Source organism: Callorhinus ursinus, unplaced genomic scaffold (assembly GCF_003265705.2).
Source record: "Callorhinus ursinus isolate GAN/ISIS: 27379988/994484 unplaced genomic scaffold, GSC_fseal_2.0 scaffold2, whole genome shotgun sequence".
NCBI lineage: Eukaryota > Metazoa > Chordata > Mammalia > Carnivora > Otariidae > Callorhinus > Callorhinus ursinus.
Genome location: NW_027397064.1, coordinates 60,650,665 through 60,675,785, shown reverse-complemented (window position 1 = coordinate 60,675,785; position 25,121 = coordinate 60,650,665). Strand labels below are relative to the sequence as shown.

General features: G+C 37.2%; 1 protein-coding gene across 2 annotated transcripts in view; it reads right to left on the bottom strand.

Annotated features, from left to right (window-relative positions):
• Nucleotides 1-25,121, bottom strand: part of LRP2 (LDL receptor related protein 2) — a 194,546-nt gene that overhangs the window by 101,417 nt on the left and 68,008 nt on the right. For both annotated transcript variants that reach the window (XM_073882829.1, XM_025852083.2), the window contains exons 12-24: nt 24,498-24,715; nt 23,261-23,467; nt 20,849-21,051; nt 18,894-19,034; nt 16,995-17,198; nt 9,873-10,065; nt 7,929-8,054; nt 6,470-6,600; nt 3,770-3,907; nt 3,129-3,410; nt 1,655-1,894; nt 388-507; nt 166-282 (exon numbers count right to left, since the gene is read on the bottom strand). In XM_073882829.1, coding sequence (XP_073738930.1) covers nt 166-282; nt 388-507; nt 1,655-1,894; nt 3,129-3,410; nt 3,770-3,907; nt 6,470-6,600; nt 7,929-8,054; nt 9,873-10,065; nt 16,995-17,198; nt 18,894-19,034; nt 20,849-21,051; nt 23,261-23,467; nt 24,498-24,715 — 2,320 coding nt within the window. The remainder of the gene's footprint in view (nt 1-165; nt 283-387; nt 508-1,654; nt 1,895-3,128; nt 3,411-3,769; nt 3,908-6,469; nt 6,601-7,928; nt 8,055-9,872; nt 10,066-16,994; nt 17,199-18,893; nt 19,035-20,848; nt 21,052-23,260; nt 23,468-24,497; nt 24,716-25,121) is intronic.

The window sequence follows — 25,121 nt, the reverse complement described above, 5'->3', positions numbered from 1 at the left end:
ACCTCAGCCCCTGTGCCGGGCTCCGCCCTCAGCATGGAGTCGGCCTGAGATTCTCTCTCTCCCTCTCCCTCTGCCATTCCCCTTGCTCGTACTCTCTCTCTCCCCCACCCCAAAAGGAATAAAATCTTTTAAGAAAAATGAAACATGCAGATATATGGTACTTACAACAGTCTATCTCATCAGAGTGATCACTGCAGTCAAAAACCCCATCACAATGATATGTGTTACTAATACACCGACCCTCACTGGTACATTTGAATTGAGAAGCAGTGCAATTAATTACTGAGAATGAAAAAAAAAAGCATTAGAAATTAGCTCAAGGAGAAAACCACTAAACACTGAGATTATTTTTAAACATCATGAATAAAAATAAAGCAATCTACTTACCACAACCAGCTTCATCAGATCCATCAACACAGTCCTTGTCCCCATCACAGACAAAAGATAGGTCAATACATCGATGATCAGGACAACGAAACTGACTAGGTAGGCATGTCTCTGTAAGTTCTAATGTCATTCAAAAACAAAACCAAGTAACAGTTTATTTCCTGTTCAGTGTGTACCAGAGCCAAACTGCAAAACGCTAAGGAGATACACAAGTCATCTCATTTGTACGTGTGTTCAAAATTCCTTCCAATCGGCCACAGTGCCAAAGTCAGCCCAGCAAGAGCACGCAAAACCATGACAGTTTTTGGAAAGAGGAATAAAAAGATTATAGGTGAGAGTCAGAATCTGCGACTACACTTTGAAAAATAGACTATGATTTCATAGTGAGCATCATGAACTTGGACTGGACTACACCTCATGATTATTATTGAAGTCTGTGACTCTAAAGCTAAGCAATGGAGCCCAACTAGACATCATGGTCGGCATGACTCATATGCCTAGCAGCAACAGTATATAGACAGATCAAAACTGCATTTAATCCAAAGTCTAAGCAGAACAATTAATTCTAGAAACCAGGGTCCCACCTTGCTGAAGAGACATAGCCTTTAGAGTCAGATGTGCTGGCTGCACCATCCACAACATGAAGCTGTATTAAATATAGACTCACAGAATGTGAAAGCTAGAAGAGATCTTAAAGTCCAAATGCTACAGAGGAAAGTGACTTGCCTATTCATGCAAACAGGACTAGGCCTTCATCCAGGGAACTCCACCCTAAACCATTATTACAGACACAAAACCAAACAATAACCTAAAGGAAATCAGAACTAGCAAGATGAAAAGCAGGCAGACAGTACTAACGGATTTCCATGCCTCTGTATTTTATCCCCTTTTTGCTTCTATGAAACGAAAAGAAAAACCAGTAGCCAAATGTCCGGATCATTTATATGATTTAGAAAAAAAACAAATTTGCCTTAAATATATGAAAAGTCAGTGGAGGAATTTTTTTCCCCAGTTTGTGTCTGGATGTTAGACATCAGAGACAGTCCTTGTTTTGCATCCATAGAACTAACTCAGTGCTCAGGAGGAGTCTATGCTTCTTGTGTCTTTGCTCTTATAGCCTATGGATATGGGAATTGACAGACGGAACAGATGTGACTACGATACAATAAAAATTGTGTGAGCCTTAGAGTAAAGTGTGAGAGGCCTACTGATTGTTCAAATCTATTCACTAGGCTGACCAACCACGAGAAATCTGTTCCAAACTTACGGCAGTTCTTTTCATCAGATCCATCCGCACAATCGTTATCTGTGTCGCAGAGCCAGCTCCTTGGAATACACAGATGATTATCACAGGTGAAGAAGGAAGCAGGGCAGGAAGTGGGTGCTTGGGAGGGACAGTTCTGCTCATCACTGCCATCCACACAGTCGTACTGCTTGTCACACCTCCAGTGTGCAGGGATGCACTCTCCGTGGCCACAGGTGAATGCTGAAGGTGCACAGGAATTATCTACAACGAAAACAAACTGGTCACAAAGACATTTGTTTTTACAGCCTGTTAAATGAGTTCTTACCTTGTAAAGGCCCAGTTCTTCTTTTTCAATGGGAGCAATGTACAAAATAAGTAGAGTATGTTGGCTAATTGAACTTAATAAAAAAAAGAAGAAGAAATGTGCAAGTCATTCTCATCATCATCATCATCACTAGTGGACATTTCTTTAGCAATTATCATATACCAGGCATTTTTCTAAATGCTTCATATATTTTTTTCTCTCTTAATCCTCACAAGAATGCTGTGAAGTATGTAGAATTATCTGCATTTTACAGATGAGGAAACTGAGGCTTTGAGAGATTTAGGAATCTATTCAATCTCTCATTGGTATGATCTGAGGCCCATCCCTTACTTCTAAGCTAGTTCCTCTAATCACAATTTCACACTTAGTTTAGAGAAACCTTGAAAATGTGCCATTTGAAAAATGCAAATTGATAAAATATTTGGGTAAAATTTTGTACTTTTAGAAACAGAAAGATAATAGACCAAAGAGAAAATTTTAGAAATTTCAGAAAAGTACAAGTGGGCACTTTTATTTTCAAAACTGACCCTCTTCTTTCTCTCCAAAAAGACAGGTTATTATTACTATTGATCTCACCTTGGTAGAGATTTCTTAAGATTTCAATTGTTCTTTACCTATTTTTTTTTTATTTTAATGGAATGCTTTTGTTTTCTGCAATAGCATTCATTAGGCCCCAGACTTTATAGACTGGATTACCACTGAAAGAAAAATATAAATGTTAAGACCACCATTTCACCCCTATTTTACTCCAAAGTGGGGGAAAGGGAATACAGCACATGGATTTTCAAATGCAATTATTCCAAGTACCTATTCTGAAATACTATTCTCTCAGATACTAAAGATTATATAAACCTATTTATTTTGATATGATTTTTTGAGGTTCTTGCCAAGATGTCATGACTGTATTGGTGATCCAAATAGCCAATGTCAGAGAAAAAATACTGTTAGTGAATATAGTCCAGATCAATAGTAGAAATCATTGGTAAACATTATCTATTAAGGATATTTATTATCTAGCTTCCTAAAGCCTTGGGGTACATATTAAAAAGCTGAAATTCTAAAAGATTTTTTCCCAAAGAGGTAACCCAACCTTTAAAAAAAAAAAAAAAAGGCCCACCTCTCTCTGTTCTACTCATCTCAGAAAGTATCTTCTGTGTGTAAGTTACTTACTGAATTGGCCACATAGGAGCTCATCACTGTTATCATGACAGTCATCTACTCCATCACAGTGGTAGTTACTGGGCACACATCTGCCATTGCTACAGGGAAAGGAAAAGGAGCCACACTGCTCCATGGGTGGTTCACGGGACGGGTCTTCCTGGCATGTCAAGTGATTAGAAGTCAAACTCATTCCATACGGGCAACCACACACCCGCTGGAAATTTGGCACTGGGAAGCAAAAGTGGCTGCAATCACCATTTGGATGTGTGGGTCGATTACAGTAGTTAGAACCTGAAAAAGCAATGCCCGAGGTGAGTTATGGTCATTTCCGCTGGGTTGATCAGTTGAAGGAAAACAAATAGGAAAAGAACAACATTCAGACCCAACACTACAAAGTAGCTTCTTTCTGGAAATCAACATGCCAAATATAACATTCAGTGTAAACACAGAAAAAGTCCTTAAAATGTGTTTTTCCCAAAAATACTTTTAGGGTTAACAGAATTGAACAGAGATTTTAAGTCTTATGTTATTTAACTATCTGGGTGACAGGAATGTATATCAGGAGCTATACTAAATCATTAAGTACTAAAGAGAAAAGAAGCCATCATGTTAAATAAATACAAACATATGAAAGATTGTGGAAATCTCACCAATCTGAGTGTTAGCATCATATGACTTCACATGCATTATATTAGTGATACCACTTCGGATAACCCTCATGTCTCCACCATCCGTTTTCCTGACTCGAACGATAGCACCCAGTCTCCAGTCAGTAAAAAACACATGGTCTAAGAAGAAACACCAGTGATTGGTATTTTCATCACAACTCACTTATAAATCATTTTGGAAAATGCAATAGGCTTGTAACACTTCTTTCAAATGTGAGAAGATTTTCCCATAAATATCTGTTATATGTTTCTGTAATCATTTTCTGTGACTTCTTACTCTCTAGGAATGACTCTTTACAAGGCAAAGGCGATATATTTAATGATACCAGGGTTCCGGTTCAGGCAGGCGTGTATGGAGTATTGCAATGGCATTTAATAGCCATTAGGTTTAGACTTCCATAGGTAAAAATGAAATTTTGGATTATTCGATAGAACATTAGATGTGCCTCATGTGACTGAGTTCTTAGCCCAGCTAAAGCACTAAACTTCTGAGTGCTTACAGGCAAATACTTAACTGTGTGAGGGTTCTTTTTTTTTTTGGTAAAATTAAGGAAATAGACTAAATCTCTAAGCTCCCTTTCAGATCAAACATTCTATATAACCCGTCTTAACTAAAGACACTAATTTTTTTTTTTACACTCAACTTTACTAGGAAGCTGTTGAGAAGGAAAAGTACAGATCTAGTGCAAAAAGGCACTTTTGCTGTAGCTCTGGAGATCAATAAAATTATTCACAGAAGTATGTCTACCCCTACAGTTGTAGTCATATTCCATGAAGTTCAAAATAGTAAGACAGAGAGAGGCATCACAAGATTCTGAACTTCAAAAATCTAGTCTTGTTCACTTTACACTAGCTACCAAAGCAGGGAAGTGAACGTATACATTTTTAATAGAATCAGTGGATTTTTCTCTTTAACAATACTTTGTTAAAGTAACCAGCTAACCAAAAAATGCCTAAAATGCCACAAATTTTATCATTAGACCAGTTTTCCTTATCTGTGGCCTAATCAATGACTAATCAGTCACTGACTTACTAAATCTTATCTAGACTGAGTCCCACCACTCATGAAGGTATCTTACTATACTTAAATAGATAAGAAGTTCAATAAACCTTTCACTCCTATGTGGTGCAGATAGTCAAGCAGATCTAGCCTTTCACTAAAAATAATGATGATTTCTGTGGTGTTGTGCAATCAAAGATTTTTCCATAAGAAATTCACAATGAGGGCAGTGTTGAGAGAAACTTGTTATTATTATTATTATTACTACTACTACTATTATTTAGGGAACATTGTGTTGTTTTCGGAAGTATGCACTAAAATTTTTTTCATACTGATAAAACCAAAAGGTATTGAAACTGCATTTTTGCTCAATCCCAAAGCATTTCATCAACAGCAGAGAAAATTTAACATTCTTACAATGTTCCGATGTAACAGCAAACGGCTGTCTGACATCATTAATGAAAAGAGAGTGAATAAATGGGAAGGCATAAAGTGGAAGGGATGAGTATTTATAATTGACTCATCTCATCAAAAATCTTACTCTTTCAAGAGCATTTTTAAAGTATTTTTAAATACCATGCACTCCTGCACAGATAGACAGCAGGATGGAACTTGCAATATATTTACTAGCTATTCATTCCACACTATATGAGTGGGAGAAAGTCTTTGATTTACAGTCAGTGTCTAGTCTTTTAAAGCACCTGGCTGATTATTCAGAGTAGGAAGTTTCAACCAGGGACACAACTAGCATCTGGGGAGGGCCTTTGGTGGATCACAAAATGGCATTTCTCTAACTGGACTAATTATGGTTTGTCAAAGAGAACCAGGGTAGATTTTAGTCTCTCCTCACCCTTTTGGCCTGGCACTTTTGTGCAATGCACAAGCTACACAATCATTCACAGAAACCTTATTTTCAAGACTAGACAAACCACCTGTTTCACAAGTGCCAAGCTACATTCTTATTCCCAGCAACTCAACCCACACCACCACGCCTCCACTCAAGAGGGAAACTGATACATCAGTGTGAGATCCCTAAGGCTGTAGTTTCCCAGAATTCCATGCCCCCAGCAATCTTTACTAGCAGCAGTAAATTGTTGGAAAGGTTGATAAAGAAACAAGTATATCTTGCTATTTTTCACAAGCCATATTCTAACATTTGTATATAACAATGATGTCAGTTACCCAACATGTGTCTAAAAAGCTTCAGAGCCATTCAGTGACTATGCAGTTGATAAATATTTGTAATAATTTTTCCACAAGGATTCTGAGGACATTCTTACAGAGAAAAACAAAACACTACAAGTTACCACAAACGCTCTTGCTGGTTTATTCCTGAAAATTATGAAAGCAGTAGTTTATTATTTCCTTGCGGGATATTTATGTAATAGAGCACTTGGGAAGTTCAACTTTATAATACATGCAATCTACAAAATGCTATACCTATATAAGTTGTCAATTATTATCTAAAAGCATCTAAAAGAAAAAATACACTCTAAGAGTGAAATGTTCAGTCAAAAAAAACAAATGTTTTGTCTATACATATAATAGCACCATTTTCATTTTTTGTACTCTAAAGTAACCAACTTTTCTGTAAGTGTGAGATTGTCAAATGAGGATGAGTCTACTGTTAACAATTTGCAGAGTATAAAAACAACACACACTTCCACTGCTTCAAAGCATACCTTCAAAGACAGTAAGTCCAAATGGATGAGTCATCTGCTGTATATGGCCCAGGTTTCTTCTGTCTAAACCATCAAAGGTGCTGTGCTCGATTTTATCAAAAAAGGCATCTACCCAGTACAACCGTAAAGCACTAAAATGATAAAATACTTAGTTATGTGTTATGCTGAAGCTAGTAATGCACCCTTTACACTGAGGGCATTCATAAATGGCATGTTCAGTTGAAACATTATTGTTAACATTTATTAAACAAAGTTCTTTAAAAATTAAATTATACCCATTAAAAATGTAATAGTTTTATGCCCCCCCCAAAGATACAGTACTTTCATAAGTGAGTTTTAATTATTTATCTTAGAAAACTTAAAATGGGGGCACCTGAGTGGCTCAGTTGGTTAAGCATCTGCCTTTGGCTCAGGTCATGATCCCAGGGTCCTGGGATCGAGCCCCACGTGGGTCTCCCTGCTCAGTGGGGAGTCTGCTTCTCCCTCTCCCACTGCCCCTCCCCCCTGCTCATTCTCTCTCTCTCTGTAATAAATAAATAAAATCTTTAAAGAAAAAGAAAACTTAAAATGTTGTTGTCTTCAAGTTAGGTATTTTCTTTTTCTTTTTTTTTTTTAAAGATTTATTTATTTATTTTGAGAGAGTGAGAATGAGAGAGAGAGAGTACATGAGAGCGGGGAGGGTTAGAGGGAGAAGCAGACTCCCCGCTGAGCAGGGAGCCCGATGAGGGACTCGATCCCGGGACTCCAGGATCATGACCTGAGCCGAAGGCAGTCACTTAACCAACTGAGCCACCCAGGCACCCTAGGTATTTTATTTTTCTCCTGGTTAAGTCCACAAGTTAAGAAAGCCATGTTTAAAAGGCTAAATACATTTCTTTCGTCTCTCCTATAAACTACTTTGGCATTTCATGTCTGTAAGCTTTTTTACCCTGTTACCTTTTCCGATATTCCTAGATATAGCATTAACTTCCTGAGAATTGTGTCTTATACTTCAAAATTCTCCCAGTGTGTGTGTGTGTGTGTGTGTGTGTATGCAAATACATATATATGTACGCAAATATGCATTTGTTGATTAACTGAAACCAAAGATTTCCTATCCTCAAGATGCCCTCTATGAAAATTACACATGATCTGAACTTCATCAAATCCCTATCCTACTTCTAATGGGATGTGGGTCTTGCCTCCTCTATACTGACCTTCCAAAGGTCCTATCCTTCTGCCTCCTCTATCGATTTCCTCAGAATATTCATGAATGCATTAGTTTTCATCCCAGCAGAATTTGGCAACTATGTTTGTGTTCTTTGTGTCCTTGTATCATTCTATAGCCTTCTCCCAGCACCAATCAATGATGTAAAAATATCTGAGTGCAAGTAATACCTGTTTCCTTACTCCATCACATTGCTTCATAATTATTTCACAGTAAGTGGGAACTCAGTACTTTGGGATGATTCCTACTCACCCCCAATCAATGGCCAACCCATTGGGCCATCCAAGAGTAGTGTTTACTATTGGCAAAAGGTTAGATCCATCACACCACGCTCTCATAATTTTAGCAGGACGGAACCAATCAGTGAAGAATATGTACCTTAAAAAAAAAAAAAGAGGTAATAAATCAACCATGTTAACACTGGAACAATATACATGACTTGGAGAGATTTAGCACAAACTCAGATTTTCCAGAGACTTGCTACAACTAATTTCATTTTCTGCATATGCTATCAGGCTTATACGGAAAAAGTAAAATCTCCTTAATAAGCAGATTCAGATTGAGTATACAACTGATCTAACTCTTATTTTTTTGATCTCTTAATTAAAAGTTTGGTTATCAACATATAACCAAAGTCACAAATACAAATGGCATTAAAATGAGCATCCAGAGGAGAGAACCACTGTGCTAGACCTAGGACCTAAAACTGTTGTCACCAAGTAGGTTCTTTAAAAAGACAAAATTCGGGTTATGTTTTATGATTCTATTTTTTAAGCAATCCTTATACCCAACATGGGGCTTGAAACTAACAAACCCGACACTGAGTCACACACTCCACCACCTGAGCCAGCCAGGCACCCCTGGGTTACATTTTAAATACTCCGAAGTTGTTCAAATGAAATGATACACTATGAGCAAGAAAACAGATTTTAATCTCTTTCCTCTCCTAGATTAAACATCTAGGACACACTAGATAACTGTTTAGTCATCTTCCACAAGGAATTATCAATTTGCAGGAAAGCATTTCATCTCTGATGAAGAATGCACCCAAATCAACATACCTCTTGTACAATCTCTACCCAAGGCATGTTTTTTTATTGAGGAGTGACAAAAAGAAAAATCTAGAGGGAAAAAAATTCTCTTTCATGTGAGCCTTAGAACTAAAATTAGTCTTTTCCAAAACTAACTTTCTGAAATGTGACTTAATATTCTTTTAAATGAAGGAGTCAGTAGGAAAGGAATTTAACAGCTTTTTCAAAACCAAATGCCAAAGATTTAGTTTAAGATAAATTCATTAGAAAATCAACTCTCTACAGGGCAATAAAATTTCTTATTAATAGTACCACCAGTTTTTAAATGTTTCTTACATTATTTCACAGGGAGAAAATTTAAATACAAAATAAGCATTCTAGAGGCCTCATACAGAGTTCTTTGACACAAAGGCTTTGTAGTCAAGTAGGCCTGGAATTTGAATCCTAACTGTTGCTTAACAGGTAGTCTATCCACCTGGCTCACAAACCAGCTTTTGAGTTAGACAAGATTATGTAAAGTGCTTACTAGGTGCCCTCCATTAATTAGGCTTCAGTGAAGTCCCACTCATTTTCTTTTTTTTTTTTTATTCCACTCAAGTACAACTACCCAGCTCAGACTTGTTCCAAACAAACATATTGGCTACTAACCATATTTAAATTAGAAAGGTAAGAACCTAAAAAGAATAGTATAAACTGTTCTTTCTTGTCTGACACTACCAATCATGGAATGATTAAACATGAAACTCAGTCTGTAGTCTGAAAGACTTTTTATTCTGAAAACTACTGAATGATTAAGCAAGTTTTGCTAAGCTTTATATCAATACATTAAAGCAAGGAAAGAATTTGAGCCTTTCCTGATAATTCCACTGTACATTCAATCCTCCTCTACTGAATCTGTATCACATTGTTGGTCCTCTTCAATTGTGGAAAAAAACCCACACTTCAGTGAAAAAAACCCACACTTCAGTGAAGACTGGGAAAGCTGAAACTAAGGAGATAAAGTGATTACTTACGCTTATGCTAAAGGGATAAAATTTAAGGTTATTTCAATTTATATAGTTCAATCTTACATTTGCTGAACTTGCCAAATAACTGTGGCATCACTTTTCCATAACTTTAAAAGACATACAGTTGCAAGCTCTTCAGAAAATATGAACACACTTACCCAGCAATAGGATGAACTACGATTGATCGTGGGTTATTTAAATTCTGGATTATTGCACGTCTCAATTTATCAGCTAGTCTCATGACACTGATACTCCTGTAAGAAGCATCTGTCCAATAGAGATTCTTTGAAATCCAGTCAAAAGTCAAACTTTCAACACTTTCCACCCTGTTGGCAGTCAGAATTTCTCTTCCTGTAAGTTGAAAAATGGACAAGGTTTAAACTAAGCATATTTTATGACATACATTTTCCTACTACTGCATATTTAAATCGTGTCAGAGTTACAGAATATTTCAGTAACCCATATGGAATTCTTTAAAAAAAAAAAACTAAACTGCCAAGCAACAACATGAGATAAACCTAGAGTCTATCCATTCCCAAAAGTTTGGATCTCAAAGAACAGATAATGATTCTGATAAACAGAACCAGAAGTGGTATGCCCTACATTTACTCCCTCGTTCAACCTTCCAGAAAAAAAAAAAAAAAGAAAGAAAGAAAGAAATTCTCATTGCAGAACATCTTAAGAGAAGATACCTGAGTTCACATATTCACAAACACCACCCACAGACAGCTTTGATAAGCTGACACCACGAGGTACGAATGGCGGGGGCGGGGGAATCTCTGAGGTGTGATGACCCAACCTTCTCATCAACAGCCTTTCAAAAACCTCAACGTTGCCACATTTTAAAAAGACCAGTGAAGATACCGAAAGAAAATCAGAGCTGGGTACAGGAGAAAAAAAAGATCTCGTTCCTCTTTGTGAAATTTTTATGTCTTTTCCTATTTCCTATTTTTTACTAAAGAAAATCTGAGCCACAGTGAAAGATAACACTTTTTTTGAAGTAGGAAAACCAATCTTAGTGCTTTTTCCATTCATCTACTTAGTGAATTATAAAAACAAAGTCCTCTCTGTGCTAGATACCATACTAGAAACTTAGGAAACATAATATTGCTAATAGTATTAATAATAATAGCTTATATTGAACACTAATTATGAGCCAGGAACTGGTCCAAGAATTTTACATGGATTCATCAACTCTTACAATAGTTCAATCAACGTATTATTAGGGGGCACCTGGGTGGCTCAGTCAGTTAAGCACCTGCCTTCGGCTGAGGTCATGATCCCAGGGTTCTGGGATCAAGTCCCGCATCGGACTCCTTGCTCGGTGGGGAGCTTGCTTCTAACTGCCTGCAGTTCCCTCTGCTTATGTGCTCTCACTCTCTCTCTCTCTCAAGTAAATAAATAAAATCTTTAAAAAAAAAAAAGTATTATTAGTATCCCTATTTTGCAGATGAGGAAACTGAGTGCTAGAAAAGTGAAGCATCTTGAAAGAAGTGTGGAAACTGCCTTCAAGGGATTTATAACGAAGTGAGAGACAGGAGAGGAGGCAATTAGGCCAAGGGGCAAAAATCAAAGAGTAATGGGTGTTATGATAGAGGTACGCACAGAATGATATGAAACACAGAGTCCAAATGAATCATATGGCAAGGTGGAGGTGAGGAAAAGGTTCCCAAAGGAAGTGCTGAATTGGGTGCTAATAGGAAAGCAAAGGCTTTCGTCATGCTTTTTGTCAATGTCAAGTCTATACTGAGCAAGTTACCTTTTAAAATATTCTATAGTCAGTGGTTAAACTTTCTATGCTTTGGTGAGGGAGGTATTACGTTGCTCTATTACGTGAGAGGGAGACAGACTGAGAACTCTACATTTCAGAGGTTAATGAGTTAATGATAGAGGCTAAAAGAAAGGGAGAAGTTCATATTTAAACCACCAGATCCTGGGAGGAATGGGGGAATAAGAGGGGAAGGGAGAGTGGTCATGCTCTATGCTAAGGCAGGAGGTCTGTGAAAAATGGGGTACAGATGCCCACTTAGACCTACTGGTTTTGAGGTGGTGGTGGGATATATGGTGAGATATCCAAAAGGCAGTTGGCATTATGGGACGGAACCTTAGAGAGCTTAGAAAGATTTATAGAGCCTTCCCTGATCTTTCCCTCATTCCCCAGGTTAGGAGGAAAATCATTAAGTAAATGCCCTATCATAAGTCTCCCCACACTGATTTATAAATCACTATCTAAATAGTTAATCAAAGACATGGAAGGCACAAAGTTATGCAGAAGATGAAGAAGAAAAAGAGAACCAGTGTTGAACATTACAGAACACAGTTGTTTAGGAAACAAGCAAAGAAGGAAAGACCTGTTAAAGAACACCAGAAAGAATGGCCAAGAAAGAGAAGGAAATGAGACTGGAGGTGACTGAGATGAGAAGGGTTTCAAGTGACATAGTTGGCCAACTGGGATGGAATGAGAAATAAGTGAGAAGTACAAACGTAGAAGTGAGAACAGGAACATGTAGTCCAACCATGAAAAGGAGGAGAGCTGTAACTAGAGAGACACATGGACTGGCAGGTGGGTTGAATTTTTAGAATGAGAGATTTGAGCATATGTGAGTTCCCTGAGAGCTTCATTCAGCTGATCTTGACTTTAATCTGATTTCTGACAACTCATTTTCTATACGTGTACTCACCGACACTTCTTCCTCTCCCTGGAAAACAGCAACGTAATACCTCCCTCACCAAAGCATAGAAAGTTTAACCACTGACTATAGAATATTTTCAAAGGTAACTTGTTCAATATATAGACTTGACATTGACAAAAAGCATGACGAGCATTCCAGTTTGACAAAGCAGAAGGGAGCTGACCTGTGAGATGCCAGTAGGAGACTGAGCCTACATGGGGCTCGGAGGCCCAAGACTGCCTTTTGGTGAGAACTAAGACTGACTGGAGTTCTCCAAGCTCTGGGGACTTAACTCTGGTCCCCAGAAAAGATGCATTCTGGTTCAAAGTAGAAGACCGACCACACATGTTTTCTCCTCTTCCATCCAAACTCTTAAAATTACAGTCCAGGGACAGCAGAAAAGAGATTTCCATGGTTTAGAAAACAAAGTGATTGGAGGGGTAGTGGGGGGAGAAAGCTGCAAACTCAGTGCCAGCAGAGGGAAGAACCCCCCCAGGGCGCGCGCGCGCACACACACACACACACACACACACACACACACACACACACAGAAGACTCAGCCTATTGGCTCTCAGAGGTACCAGGAGAAACGCAGGGGCGAGGAACTAAGGGGCTTAGCTAAAAGTTGGTATCCAGAGCAATTAGACCACCAGGTCCCTCTCAGATCCTGAGCATCTATGCCATTCCCCTCCATTTACCTCTCTAACAGACCAGAGATCTTCTTCTCTGAAGGAACTGATGCAGAGGTGCTGTGGGCTCAAGGATACCACAGTGCACATGGGAATACTGGGATGGAACAGAACTGAATACAGGGGGATTGTGTGACTCATGAACTGAAGGGTCCTTGGCCCGCTGTCCTCTGTACTTCTCCTAGAACACAGACAGCAAGCTACCCTAACCACGTCTTACTCCCCACACCAAGGAGAATGGAGACCTCTACTAATAACAAATGACTAACTCTAGAAAAAGATTTACTAGTATCAGTGTTTGGGAGCTCCCCAACAGAAAGGCCGCTGAAGTTCACCAGCTGATGAGGCTCATACATACAGACAGACCTTTTGGTAGCTTTTTATAGACTTGCCCTTAATATTAAACAAGGATCAAAGAAATTTGAAGAAAGCTTCCATCATGAAAAATAAGGGTTGAGATAAAAAAAAAAAAAGGAACCCAAAGAAAAAGGAAACAGAGGAAGATGAATTTTTTTAATTCCAGTATAGTTAACATACACTGTTGTATTTGTTTCATATGTACAATAAAGTGATTCGATTTTGTGTATTACTCAGTGCTCATCTAAATAAATGTACTCTTAATCCCCTTCATTTATTTCATGCATCCCTCCACCCATCTCGGGTAACCATCAATTTGTTCTCTATAGTTAAGAGTCTATTTTTTACTTAGTCTCTTTTTTTCCTTTGTTCATCTGTTTCTTAAATTCCACATATGAGTGAATCACATGGTACTTGTCTTTCTCTGACCCGCTTATTTCACGTAACAGTATACTCTCTAGCTCTATCCATGTTGTTGGAAATTGCACAAGGTCATTCTTTTTATAGCTGAATATTATTCCACTGTGTGTGTGTGTGTATATATATATATATATATATATATATATATATAAATATATGTAACGTATATATATATATATATATCACATCTTCTTTATCCATTCATCTATTGATGGACACTTGGGCCGTTTCCATAATTTGGCTATTGTAAATAAGGCTGCAACAAATAGGGGTGCATCTATCTTTTCAAATTAGTGTTTTCATTTTCTTTAGGCAAATATTAGTAGTGGATTTACTGGATCATATGGTATTTCTATTTTTAATTTTTTTAGGAAACTTCATACTATTTTCTACAGTAGCTGCACCAATTTACATTCCTACCAATAGTGCATCAGAGTTCCCTTTTCTCCACATTTTCACCAACATTTGTTATTTCTTGTCTTTTTGGTATTAGCCATTCTGACTGGTATCAGGTGATATCTCATTGTAGTTTTGATTTACATTTACCTAATGATTATTGATGTTGAGCATCTTTTCATGTATCTATAGGTCATTTTGATGTCCCATTTGAGAAAATGTCTATTTGGTTCTTCTGTCGACTTTTTATTTAGATTTTTGTTGTTGTTGTTTTTATTGAGCTAGACTGAGTTCTTTATGTATTTTGGATATTGACCCCCTTATCTAATACATAGTTTGCAAATATCTTCTCCCAGCCTGTAGGTTGTCTTCTCATTTTTGTTGTTTTTTTGCTGTGCAGAAAAGCGTTTGATACAGTCTCATTTGCTGATTGTTATTGTTGTTGTTGTTTGTGCTTGATATCATGCACAAAAAATTATTGCCAAGACCAGTATTGATGAACTTCTTCCTTACATTTTCTTCTGGGAGTTTTATGGTATCAGGTATCAGTTTTTTAAGTCTTTGATCTATTTTGGTTAATTTTTTTGTGACTTATGTGAAATAGGGGTCCAATTCCATTGTATTACATGTATTTCTCCAATTTTCCCAGCACCATTTGTTGAAGAGACTATCCTTTTCCCATTGGTTATTCTTGAATCTCCTCTCAAATATTAGTTGACTATACATGCTGGGGTCTATTTCTGGGCTATTTTCCACTACTTCTGGCCACTGTTCCACAATGTGTCTATTTTTGTACCCATATCATACTGTTTTTATTACTATGGCTTTGTAGTATAGTTTTAAATCTGAAAGTATGATACCTCCCGCCTTGTTCTGTTTCCTCAGGATTGGTTTGGCTATTCAGGGTCTTTTATGGTTCCATACTAATTTTAGGATTGTTTCTTCTATTTCTGTGAGGAATGCCTTTGGTAATTTGATGGGGATTGCACTGAATTTGTAAATGACTTTGGGTAGTATGACCATTTTAACAATATTAATTCTTCCAGTCCATGAACATGGGATATTTTTCCATTTGTTTGTGTCTTCAATTTCTTTCATCTAAGTTTTGTGGTTTTCATTGTACAGATCCTCTACTGTTGGTTAAATTTATTTCTAAATATTTTATTGTTTTTTGATGCTACTGTGAATGGAATGGTTTTATGTCTTTTTTGGATGATTCATCATTCAGTGTAAAAGAAATGCAACTGATTTCTGTAGTTGTGTCCTGCCACTTTATGGAAATTATTAATTCCAAAAGCTCTTGACTGATCCTTTGGGATTTTCTTTATATATATAGGATCATACCATCAGCAAATAACTACTTTTTTATTTCTTCCTTTTTGATTTGATGCTTTTTACTTCTTTGTCTTGCTTAATTGCTCTAGCTAGGACTTCCAGTACTATATTGAATAGGAGTGGTGACAGAGGCATCCTTGCCTTGTTCTTGATCTTAGGGGAAATGCCTTCAATTTCTCTCCATTAAGTATAATGTTAGCTGTGTGTATGTTGTACATGGCCTTTATTATATTGAGGTATGTTTCTTTTATACCCACTCTGTTAAGAGTTTTTATCATGAAAGTATGTTTTATTTTGTCAAATATTTTTTCTGCATCTATTGAGATGATCATGTGATTTTTTTTAAGATTTTATTTATTTATCTGATGGAGAGAGACACAGTGAGAGAGGGAACACAAGCAGGGGGAGCGGGAGAGGGAAAAGCAGGCTCCCCACAGAGCAGGGAGCCCAATGCGGGGCTCGATCCCAGGAAACTGGGATCATGACCTGAGCCGTAGGCAGACGCTTAATGACTGAGCCACCCAGGCGCCCCCTGATCATGTGATTTTATCTTTCATTTTACTGATGTGATATATTACACTTACTGATTTGCATATATTGAACCATCCTTACATCCCAGGGATAAATCCCACTTGATCATAGTGTATAATCCTTTTAATGTGTTCTTGAATTCTGTTTGCAATATCTTGTTGAAAATTCTTGCATCGATATTTATCAAAGGTATTGGTCTATGATTTTCTTTTCTTATGGTATCCTAATCTGGTTTTGATATCAAAGTAATGCTGGCTTCATAGAATGACTTTGGAAGTATTACCCCCTCCTCAATATTTTGGAAGAGTCTGAAAAGAACCAGTATTAATTCTTCTTTCAATGTAGAATTCTCCAGTAGGTTATAAAATCAAAATACTGAGTTATGCCATCATTCAGTGAAGTATCCAGTATAAAGTGTGACTGACTATAATTTATCTTTCTGTGATGATTATGAAGATATTAACAGAATCCCAATCAACTGAAAACATAGTAAATCCTTATTTCCATATAATTCATGGGTTTTTATTATTATTATTATTATTATTATTATTATTATTATTTCAAGCCCCACATCCCTCAAGAGGTGTCATCTGGCTGAGTATGAGGAACACCCTCTAGTCAATTAACCGAGTTACTGACTTTCATACACTTGACTCTCCTTTTATGTAATGTCAGCTTCTTCAATGTTAATATTTCTCATTGTTAAAAATACACTCTTAAAGGAAGTGTTTGTTTTAACTAAAATCATGAGAAAAGCAATGGATTTCTTTTCCTGAACTCTAAGTATTTAGCAAGCAATTAAGTTCTAGCAAGCAAATTATTAGTATTATTACTAAAAAATGGACAAACAGTGCAAAAAACTTTTTTAATGTATTCTCACCTGTGCCATTGATATTTTGTTTATAAATCATGTCTTTTGATGTATCTGAAAAGAAGATAATATTCTCCTGGGCATCAAAATCAATCCCAACAAAGAAAGAAGGATTTCCTGTCACTGGAACTATGACATCTTCCTGGGTAGACAGGTTGAATGGAATGCCCCGAACAGCCACTTCAGATGAAAACATCAGGAACTGCTTAACAGCTGTAGGAAGAAGAACACAACACAACTGGCCACAGCCTGGTTCTTGTCCTCCCTCAATTCCAGAGAAATTATTTATATATCCATAAAGCACATTTTATAATTCTCAAATAAACATAAAAACCGAATCTGTGGAAAACATTGTTGCAAATAATGGGAAGAGAGGGAAAAAAGCAGCTATGAAGGTGATACAACTATTACAATCTTATTTCCTCTTGGGAAATTTATCCTTAAGATTTATTTGTATAAAACACGGTCCCCTATGATGAATTCTAAAGCAGTATTAACTGAGCTGCATAGTAATTCCATCAAAATTCTTGATTTGGATTAACTTTTGTATAGAGATCTATACCAAGAATCCTACTGCAGTTTTTAAGGTATTAAGACTAGTTAAAGAAAAGAATTAACAGGGGCGCCTGGGTGGCTCAGTCGGTTAAGCAGCTGCCTTCAGCTCAGGTCATGATCCCAGGGTCATGGGACTGAGCCCCGCGCCGGGCTCCCTGCTCAGTGGGAAGCCTGCTTCTTCCTCTCCCCCTGCCTGCCGCTCTGCCTACTTGTGCTCTCTCTCTCTCTCTCTCTGTCAAATAAATAAATAAATAAAATCTTTAAAAAAATTAACAGCAACCAGGTAAGTTATTTAGGAGTAAATAAAGGAGGGAAAGAAGGGAGAGGAAAAATAGTGGAAACAGGGAAAAAGGAGCCATTTTAAAATCAAAGAAGGAGACAGAACAGTATGTCAGGAGATCAAAAAGAGAAATGAAGAAGGTATATCCAAGACAAAGATAAAAATTGCAGGAGTTTAAGAGCAAAATTATTACACAATGTAGTGTCAATATAATAGTCAGAGACACATGGCTCTTTGAATGAGGGTGTTTTATCTGAATCTAGGATCACCTACAAAGTGAACAAATTTGTCTCAGTTAGAATTAGAAAATTTACATACCAAGCCCAAAGCAGTACCATCTGGGGAGCCAGAATTTGTCAAAGGCATTAAAAAGGAGAGTTTTCAAGGGAAGAAAAGAAAACCAAATATTGCAGGATGTGCATTTCATCATCAGCAGAGGCGCGGTAACAGCCTACTTCTAAGTAGGTGTGTAGAAAACCAAAGAGGAAGAAAAGTGTTTGAGGGAGTAACTGAATCCCAGAGCACACAGGCAGGGATAAAGAGAAACTGTGGATTGAAAAGTGAAAACCTAGATGAGGAAATGAGCCGCCCCAACACTTAGTTTGCTTTGGGGACACAGCAAGAAAGCCAGGTGGGATCGAGGCGCACCTGCCCCCTCCAGGGGCAGCAGCAGTGGTCTAGGAGAGGGCAATGAAGGGGACAGGAGGTACTCCCGCATAAAGTGAAGGCTAACATCTAAAGTGGGAAAGGTATACATAGCAGAGAACACTCAAAATTGTATGGCATTTCAAAAGCATAATTTTAAAAGGAAACAACGATTTCAGGAAGGAGAAAAGGGGAAAGGGAGCCCAAGGAAACCCTAGATGTGCAATTAAAGGAAAGGCCTGAAGAACAGAAATTTACATCTTTGAACCCTGTGTGTAAGGGGAGCAGCGCCTACTGAGGAAGGTGCTCTGTCAGCTACCAAATGCTTATTCACCATGAAGGAGTAAGACAGGAAGCTGACCCAGTCCAAAGGCAGCATGTACCGCTATGCTGCCTACCAGAAAGACAGCCCAGAAGTGATTTCTTACCAACGCAGTGGCGGTTATCCACATCCAGGCTGAAGCCGAGGGTGCACCTGCAGCGGTAACCCAAACCATCATTATCTGTTCTGTGGCTGAGGACACAGACATGTTCACAGCCCCCATTGTTATCTCTGCATGGATTGCTAACTAGAGGAAAAAATACACAGGGTTAAATCTCAGTTAGAGATATATGATTACCCAAGACATGTGAAACCACTTTGAGCCAGGTACGTGCATGGAACACAAACACCACTGCTGTTGGTTGCTGTATACGCCCCCATGTAAGCTCTCCCACCTACCCTCAAACTGGTAGTGGCAACACTCAGGATTCCCACAGCTATGTAACTTTGGGAGTTCTTCTCCCCAAGGTAATTACGTCTGCTAGCCTCAGTGATTAAAAAGTAACCACCTCCCTCCACAAAAAAGCTTGAGTGTTATTTTGACCATTCATAAGATATAATACGTAACTGTAACTCACTGGATGCATGCTTTTTAAGCAAGCCAACTTAAAAATCAATGACTCTAAGAGCTAAGTATTATTATCCCAATTTTATACAAGAGGAAGCCAAAGCCCCAGACCGTAACACAACTTGCCCAAGATTATTCAGCAACTAAACTAGAAGTCAAATCCAGATCTGATTCCAAAACCCTACAAGCCTGCAATACAAACCAGTTTATACTTCTAAAACCTATTCTCAAAGCTGTGACTCAAAAAGCTCATTGTATACAAGCCTGTCATAGCCAAAAAGGTCACATCTGCTTTGAAAATTGTCTCCTTAGCCTTTGACTTATTCTTTAAAATTGTCTCCTTACAAAAAATAATAATAGAATAAAATAAAATAAAATTGTCTCTTTACCTTCTCAGGTGGGTTGGTTTGGGGAAACAACAAACAATTTGGATGATAAAATTGGGTAAATTTTTGGTCAAGGGCAAATAGGAATCTAGTAGCTCATGAACTGACCATTCCAAATAGAGACTTCCAAAATGTTTTCAGATGTAATACGTATTTTCAGCTAAAGTTTATGTTATTCCAGGATGACTACATTGATGAATATCCTTCAATGTATCAGTTCTAGTGGTTGGGTTTTTTTGTTTAAAAAAAAAAATCAACCTAATTACTTTATGGTCTTTCTCCATCCTAAAATCAGACCCACCACTCGATGTGGGAGTTTAAAAGTAAAATCTGCCTTTCCCTAAATAACTGTTCACTGATACTAAACTTTCTATCCATACAGTTTATCATATTTCTTTTTTTCTGATGCACAAGCAAATACAGAAAAGAGCCATGAACAGTCACAACAGTTCTGTCAACTTAAAACCTTGAAACACAAACAAGCAAACAAGACGTACTATAAAATAACAGAAGACTAAATGGTTTCTGAATCAAAACATTTCTTTTCTTTGATAAGTGACCAGCCTAGGAGACACCAAACACCAGTGGCCAATGACAGACCCAACACAAACCAAGTAACAGGTGTCATACATATTCAACGGAGAAGAAAAAAAAAATTGGCTCTGACACTACCTCAAATGAACACTTAGGCACGTTAGTTTCTTCCTCTTAGGCCTCAGTTTCCTCAACTTTAATATTAATGGATTGAATACAAGATTTCTCCCAGTAAAATGAGGATATGTATTTTGGTTTGGTTTGGTTTGTTTGCTGTCTATCCCCAGCAGTTAGATAGGACGGGCACATTTCAGGTGCCAATAAATATCTGTAAAATACATCCCTTAAGTTTCCTGTTGATTTGGCATTTTAATCCTGAAATACATCAATTTTTCCAGAAGACCCCATAATACACAGAGCCAATTTCAGAGAGTTTTAACTCTCTAGATAACCCATCATATATTTGAAAATATCACCCAAATCTCATGAGATCACTCTTAACTTCCATACCACTGAGAAAACCTTTCTACCAAGACCAGTATTGAGCAGGGTTTCCATTGTTCTGGGGCATACCGTAGGGCTGCCTGAGGGAATGGTAAACAGTCACTCCAAATGGCCTCAGAGAAGTCTGGTGGTACTCTTGTGGACTGCTCTCTGTGAACTTGTTTGCCTTCATTACAGCCATCTTTGTCCAATCAGTAAAGAATACATGATCTTCAAACAAGCTTATTCCAAAGGGATGAGGAATGAGTGAGCCTCCTTGGACTACTGTCTTCCTGTTACAAAAGATGTGTATCTCAATTTTTTTGTTTACCTTCATTTCGATTAAAGGTGGAATTTGTTCAAGTAAATGCCTAAAAAACTAAGTAATTTCTTGTTACAAACATAGGATATATAGAAAAATACATTTTAAGATGTGGGTATATTTTGACCTACATTTAATAGAATTCCGGATTTTCATGTGGTCTCTTGGGAAAGACCCTCGAAAATAAAATTCCAGTCCCAGTCCTAGTTTGTTCTAGATTTTTTGAAAAATTACTGGTTTTTTACATGCTTCTCATTCTATTAAGGTTGCCCCACAAAAAAGGGGGGGCCATATGATGTGAAATATCATTTTGTAATCCACAGGTTAAAGAGCGTAATAAGGGAATGTAAATGTGGTAGCAGATACCTTCAGTGGACTTCACACTGTACCATTAACCATTTCTTAGCATCAGGGAGCAGGATAGTGAGCAGAACAGTTCAACCCAGAGCAAACATGCAGACCTATTCCTGATGTCACTTTGGGAAATCAAAAAGTAGTGCTACCACCCCTCTGCCTCTGCTTGATAAACTGTCTGCTCATCATACTTGCAGTGGAGGCACAGGGTGGCCAGAGCTGCTTCAGTAAAAGAAAAAGAAGTAAAAGGTGCCAAGCAAGGAAAAGAAAATCAACAGTGTCTGTCATAACTACTTCTGCATAGACGATAATTCACTTAGGTCACATAAAGAAAGTGAGGTAGAGGATGGTTCGTGAGGGAAAACTCATTTTTTTCCTCTTTGCAAAATAAAAAGAACTTAAAGAAAAATCTTTTAACACTGCTGAAAACTAAAAAGCACAACAGGACTCTAAGAAAAGAACTGAAGATACTAAGGCTGGGAAACACACCAAAAATATGGCACGGGGGGAGAAACCAAAGGTGGCAAGTCAGCACGCACTTTAAAACACTCAATAATGACATGGTGCATTTAGATTAGAGAATGGTTTTTCCTTTTCAGTTAGCAAATTCCAGAACCCTGAATGCCACCTGCTGGCAAAGCAATGGGCAGTGACTTTATGATTTCAGCTGTACTCATGAGCTTTGATAGCTCTTTGATGTTTCTTCACAGCCAGCAAAGCCCTCAAATATTTCTGAAACTCCATTGATTGTTATGTTTTTATGTTTTACTTTAACCTTAGCATAAAAATACCTAGACTATCTAATATAATGTCAAAACACCTATGAAAGAGAAAAAAAATAGGCAATTTCTCAATTGTTTTTATATGACTTATTGGGTTGGTTGATATTTTTTCATTAAATTTATTCACATTCTCATTATGGGAACCAGTTTTAATGATGTGAAGTCATAGTATCAATACCCAATCACTTTACTTAACCAAGTAGAGTTTGTTCTAAGAATATGAAATCCAGTGGCAGACTGTGATACCATCCTTACAAAATAGAGATAAAGGAGAAAACAAAACTATAATATTCCTTCCATTGAGAAAACAATACAATAAAATCAAGTAATTTGGAAAAATTAAATTGGCCAGCTGATTTTCTGAATCCACAAAGAGTAGTTTTGACAAATTTAAAAACCGTGTTTTAACCAGTTTTTGAAAATATCAAAAGCAGAGAAACTAGTTAACAATTTAATTTATAGTTAACTCTCATCAGACTAAGAAGATGATATAAAAAGTATGCCATATTTTATGTTCAAATATTCTAAGTATCTTTGAAGTGTATCAGGTAAAAATACAAGCCAGAATTTCTCTTTGAAATTTGAAATATGTAAGGGCAGAGTAAAGTCCAATTAATTCCCACCAACTAATGTTAAATAAATAATAAAAGTTATTTATTCACTGGGGGAAAATTAGTAAGCTAAAAGATAAAGTGATCTTTGGAGACAAACCATAAGGGACCCAGAGAAATAAATGGACTCAGGAGTGAATGAAAATAATGTGCTTCATCTGGGAGTTGGGGAGAAGTTGGGGAGGAGAAATCAAAGAATAAATGCTCTAAGTAACATTTAATGAATGCTATCATGGAACAGGAGGAAAGTTAACAACAAACCTTCCCCCCACCCCCGCCAAAAAGTCACTTCACACAAATGTCAACACAAAAGTCATTCAAGATGTAATGTCAACCAACAGAGCAATATTTTAATTCTGGTCCCTCTGTATCCCTCTCCATAAATTTTGTGTACTTTCCCCCAAACTTATGAAGCTATATAAGTTTGAATTACCTTTGAATTCCATCATAAGTTACTGTCTCAATGTAATCAAAACGGCAGTCGACCCAGTAAACACGCTTTGATACTATATCCAGAGTTATCCCAGCAGGCCATCCCAGCTTTGTTTTTACCAAGTCTTTACGGTTGGTGCCATCCATGAAAGCCCTTTCCACCTTAGGTTCCCCAGAAAGGCTCTCCCAATCGGAGAAAAATAAGTAACTACAAAAGACAAATAAAAGATGAAAGTCAGTTATTTTACAAGTTTATCTGGAAAATACTGTTTTTGGTTGCATGTTTGGATCAATGGAAATTCCCTCTAGCTGATTAGAGAACATGGGAGTATAGAATAACAACAACAACAAAAAAAAAATCAGAAACTATGGGGGCCAATCAGGAGAGTCAACAACTCCAAATAGCAACTATGAAAATGCACTAATACGGCAGCCTCAAAATTCATATCCATCTTCTTAACTTTCTGCCCTGACTCCTGGCTCTGCCTTTCACTTCTCTTTTTTACACCCAGGAAAACTTACAAATACATTTTAAAATAAGCTGTAAGACATAGTCTAGAGAACATATCCATTATTTTCAAGGAAAGCTAGCAGGATATCATGAAGTAGGAATGAATAATAACCATTCACCAACCCTTCAGTAGCCTGAAGTTCATACAAGCATTCTAAGAACCAACTGTGAAAATCTAGGAGAAAGCTAAGTCTCCTATAACTGCACTCAAACGTGGACATTAGGAAAATTGGAGACGAGTGAGCATTTGTTTTGATGTGGTGATTCACACTGAACAACTTGTAATGAGGTATTACCATTGTCATCTCAATCCCAGTTTGTTAACAAGTAAGCGCTAAAGGGATAGGTCCAATCTTCTTTCCCCTCTTTAAAAAAATTTGCAGCTAAATCATGTTAGAATGATCATCTGGTAATGGTGAATCAAAAGTAACATTTAGGTGAAACAATATTATTAGGTTGAGTCAGAACACAGAGTCCTGTCTCTCCGCCAGGCAAATGTGGCAAACACTAAAAATAAAATTCACACCCCAAAAAATCACATATTCTTAGTACACCAGTGGTGTACTCATTTAAAGCTTATATGGAGATATAAAATAAACATGGGTTCTAGAGTACAGACCCTATAAGAAATCAGAACTAACCTTTAATTAATCCAGGGGATGTTTTACCTATCGGGAGAGATAAAGCTTCAAAAATACTAAAATCAGTATGTTTTCACATCACTTACCCAACAGTTGGGTCCAGGGCAATTCCTCTAGGATGCCCCAAGTTTCCAGTTATAAGGATAATCCGATGGCTTCCATCCAAATTTACCATATCTATGCGGTTGACCTTGGTCTCTACCAAATAAAGTTTATTATTAATCCAGTCCACAGCTAGATTCTCTGGATCATCAAGAGAAACAACTTCTTGAATGTTTAAGCCATCAATGTCAACTGAAAAAACCTGAAAGAAAACTCAAAATTACACTTCTTACACAAAACTGTGGGCACTGTTTTTCCTATATTCATTCAGTTTATCTATCTATGTGGTACCAATCAGTCATCTAGACTTAAAAAAAAAAAATCACTAAAATATTTTACATCCTGGGCTACTGGGGAGAAAAAGAGTTTCTTTAAAAGTATATGTAAGGCAAATATAAAAAGTTGGATTTTTTTTTTTAATCCTGCATTTCTAATTCTTGGTAGCTATTGAAAGTTTAAACAATGTGGATTTTTTTGTGGAGGAGGTGGTGATGGTTTGTTTTGATTTTTAGCTGTAATCAAGTCAGAATTGTTAATAATCCAAATTTGCAATTTTTAGAAATTTTATGCAAGTTACCACTTATTTGAATTAAAATTTTATTAATAGT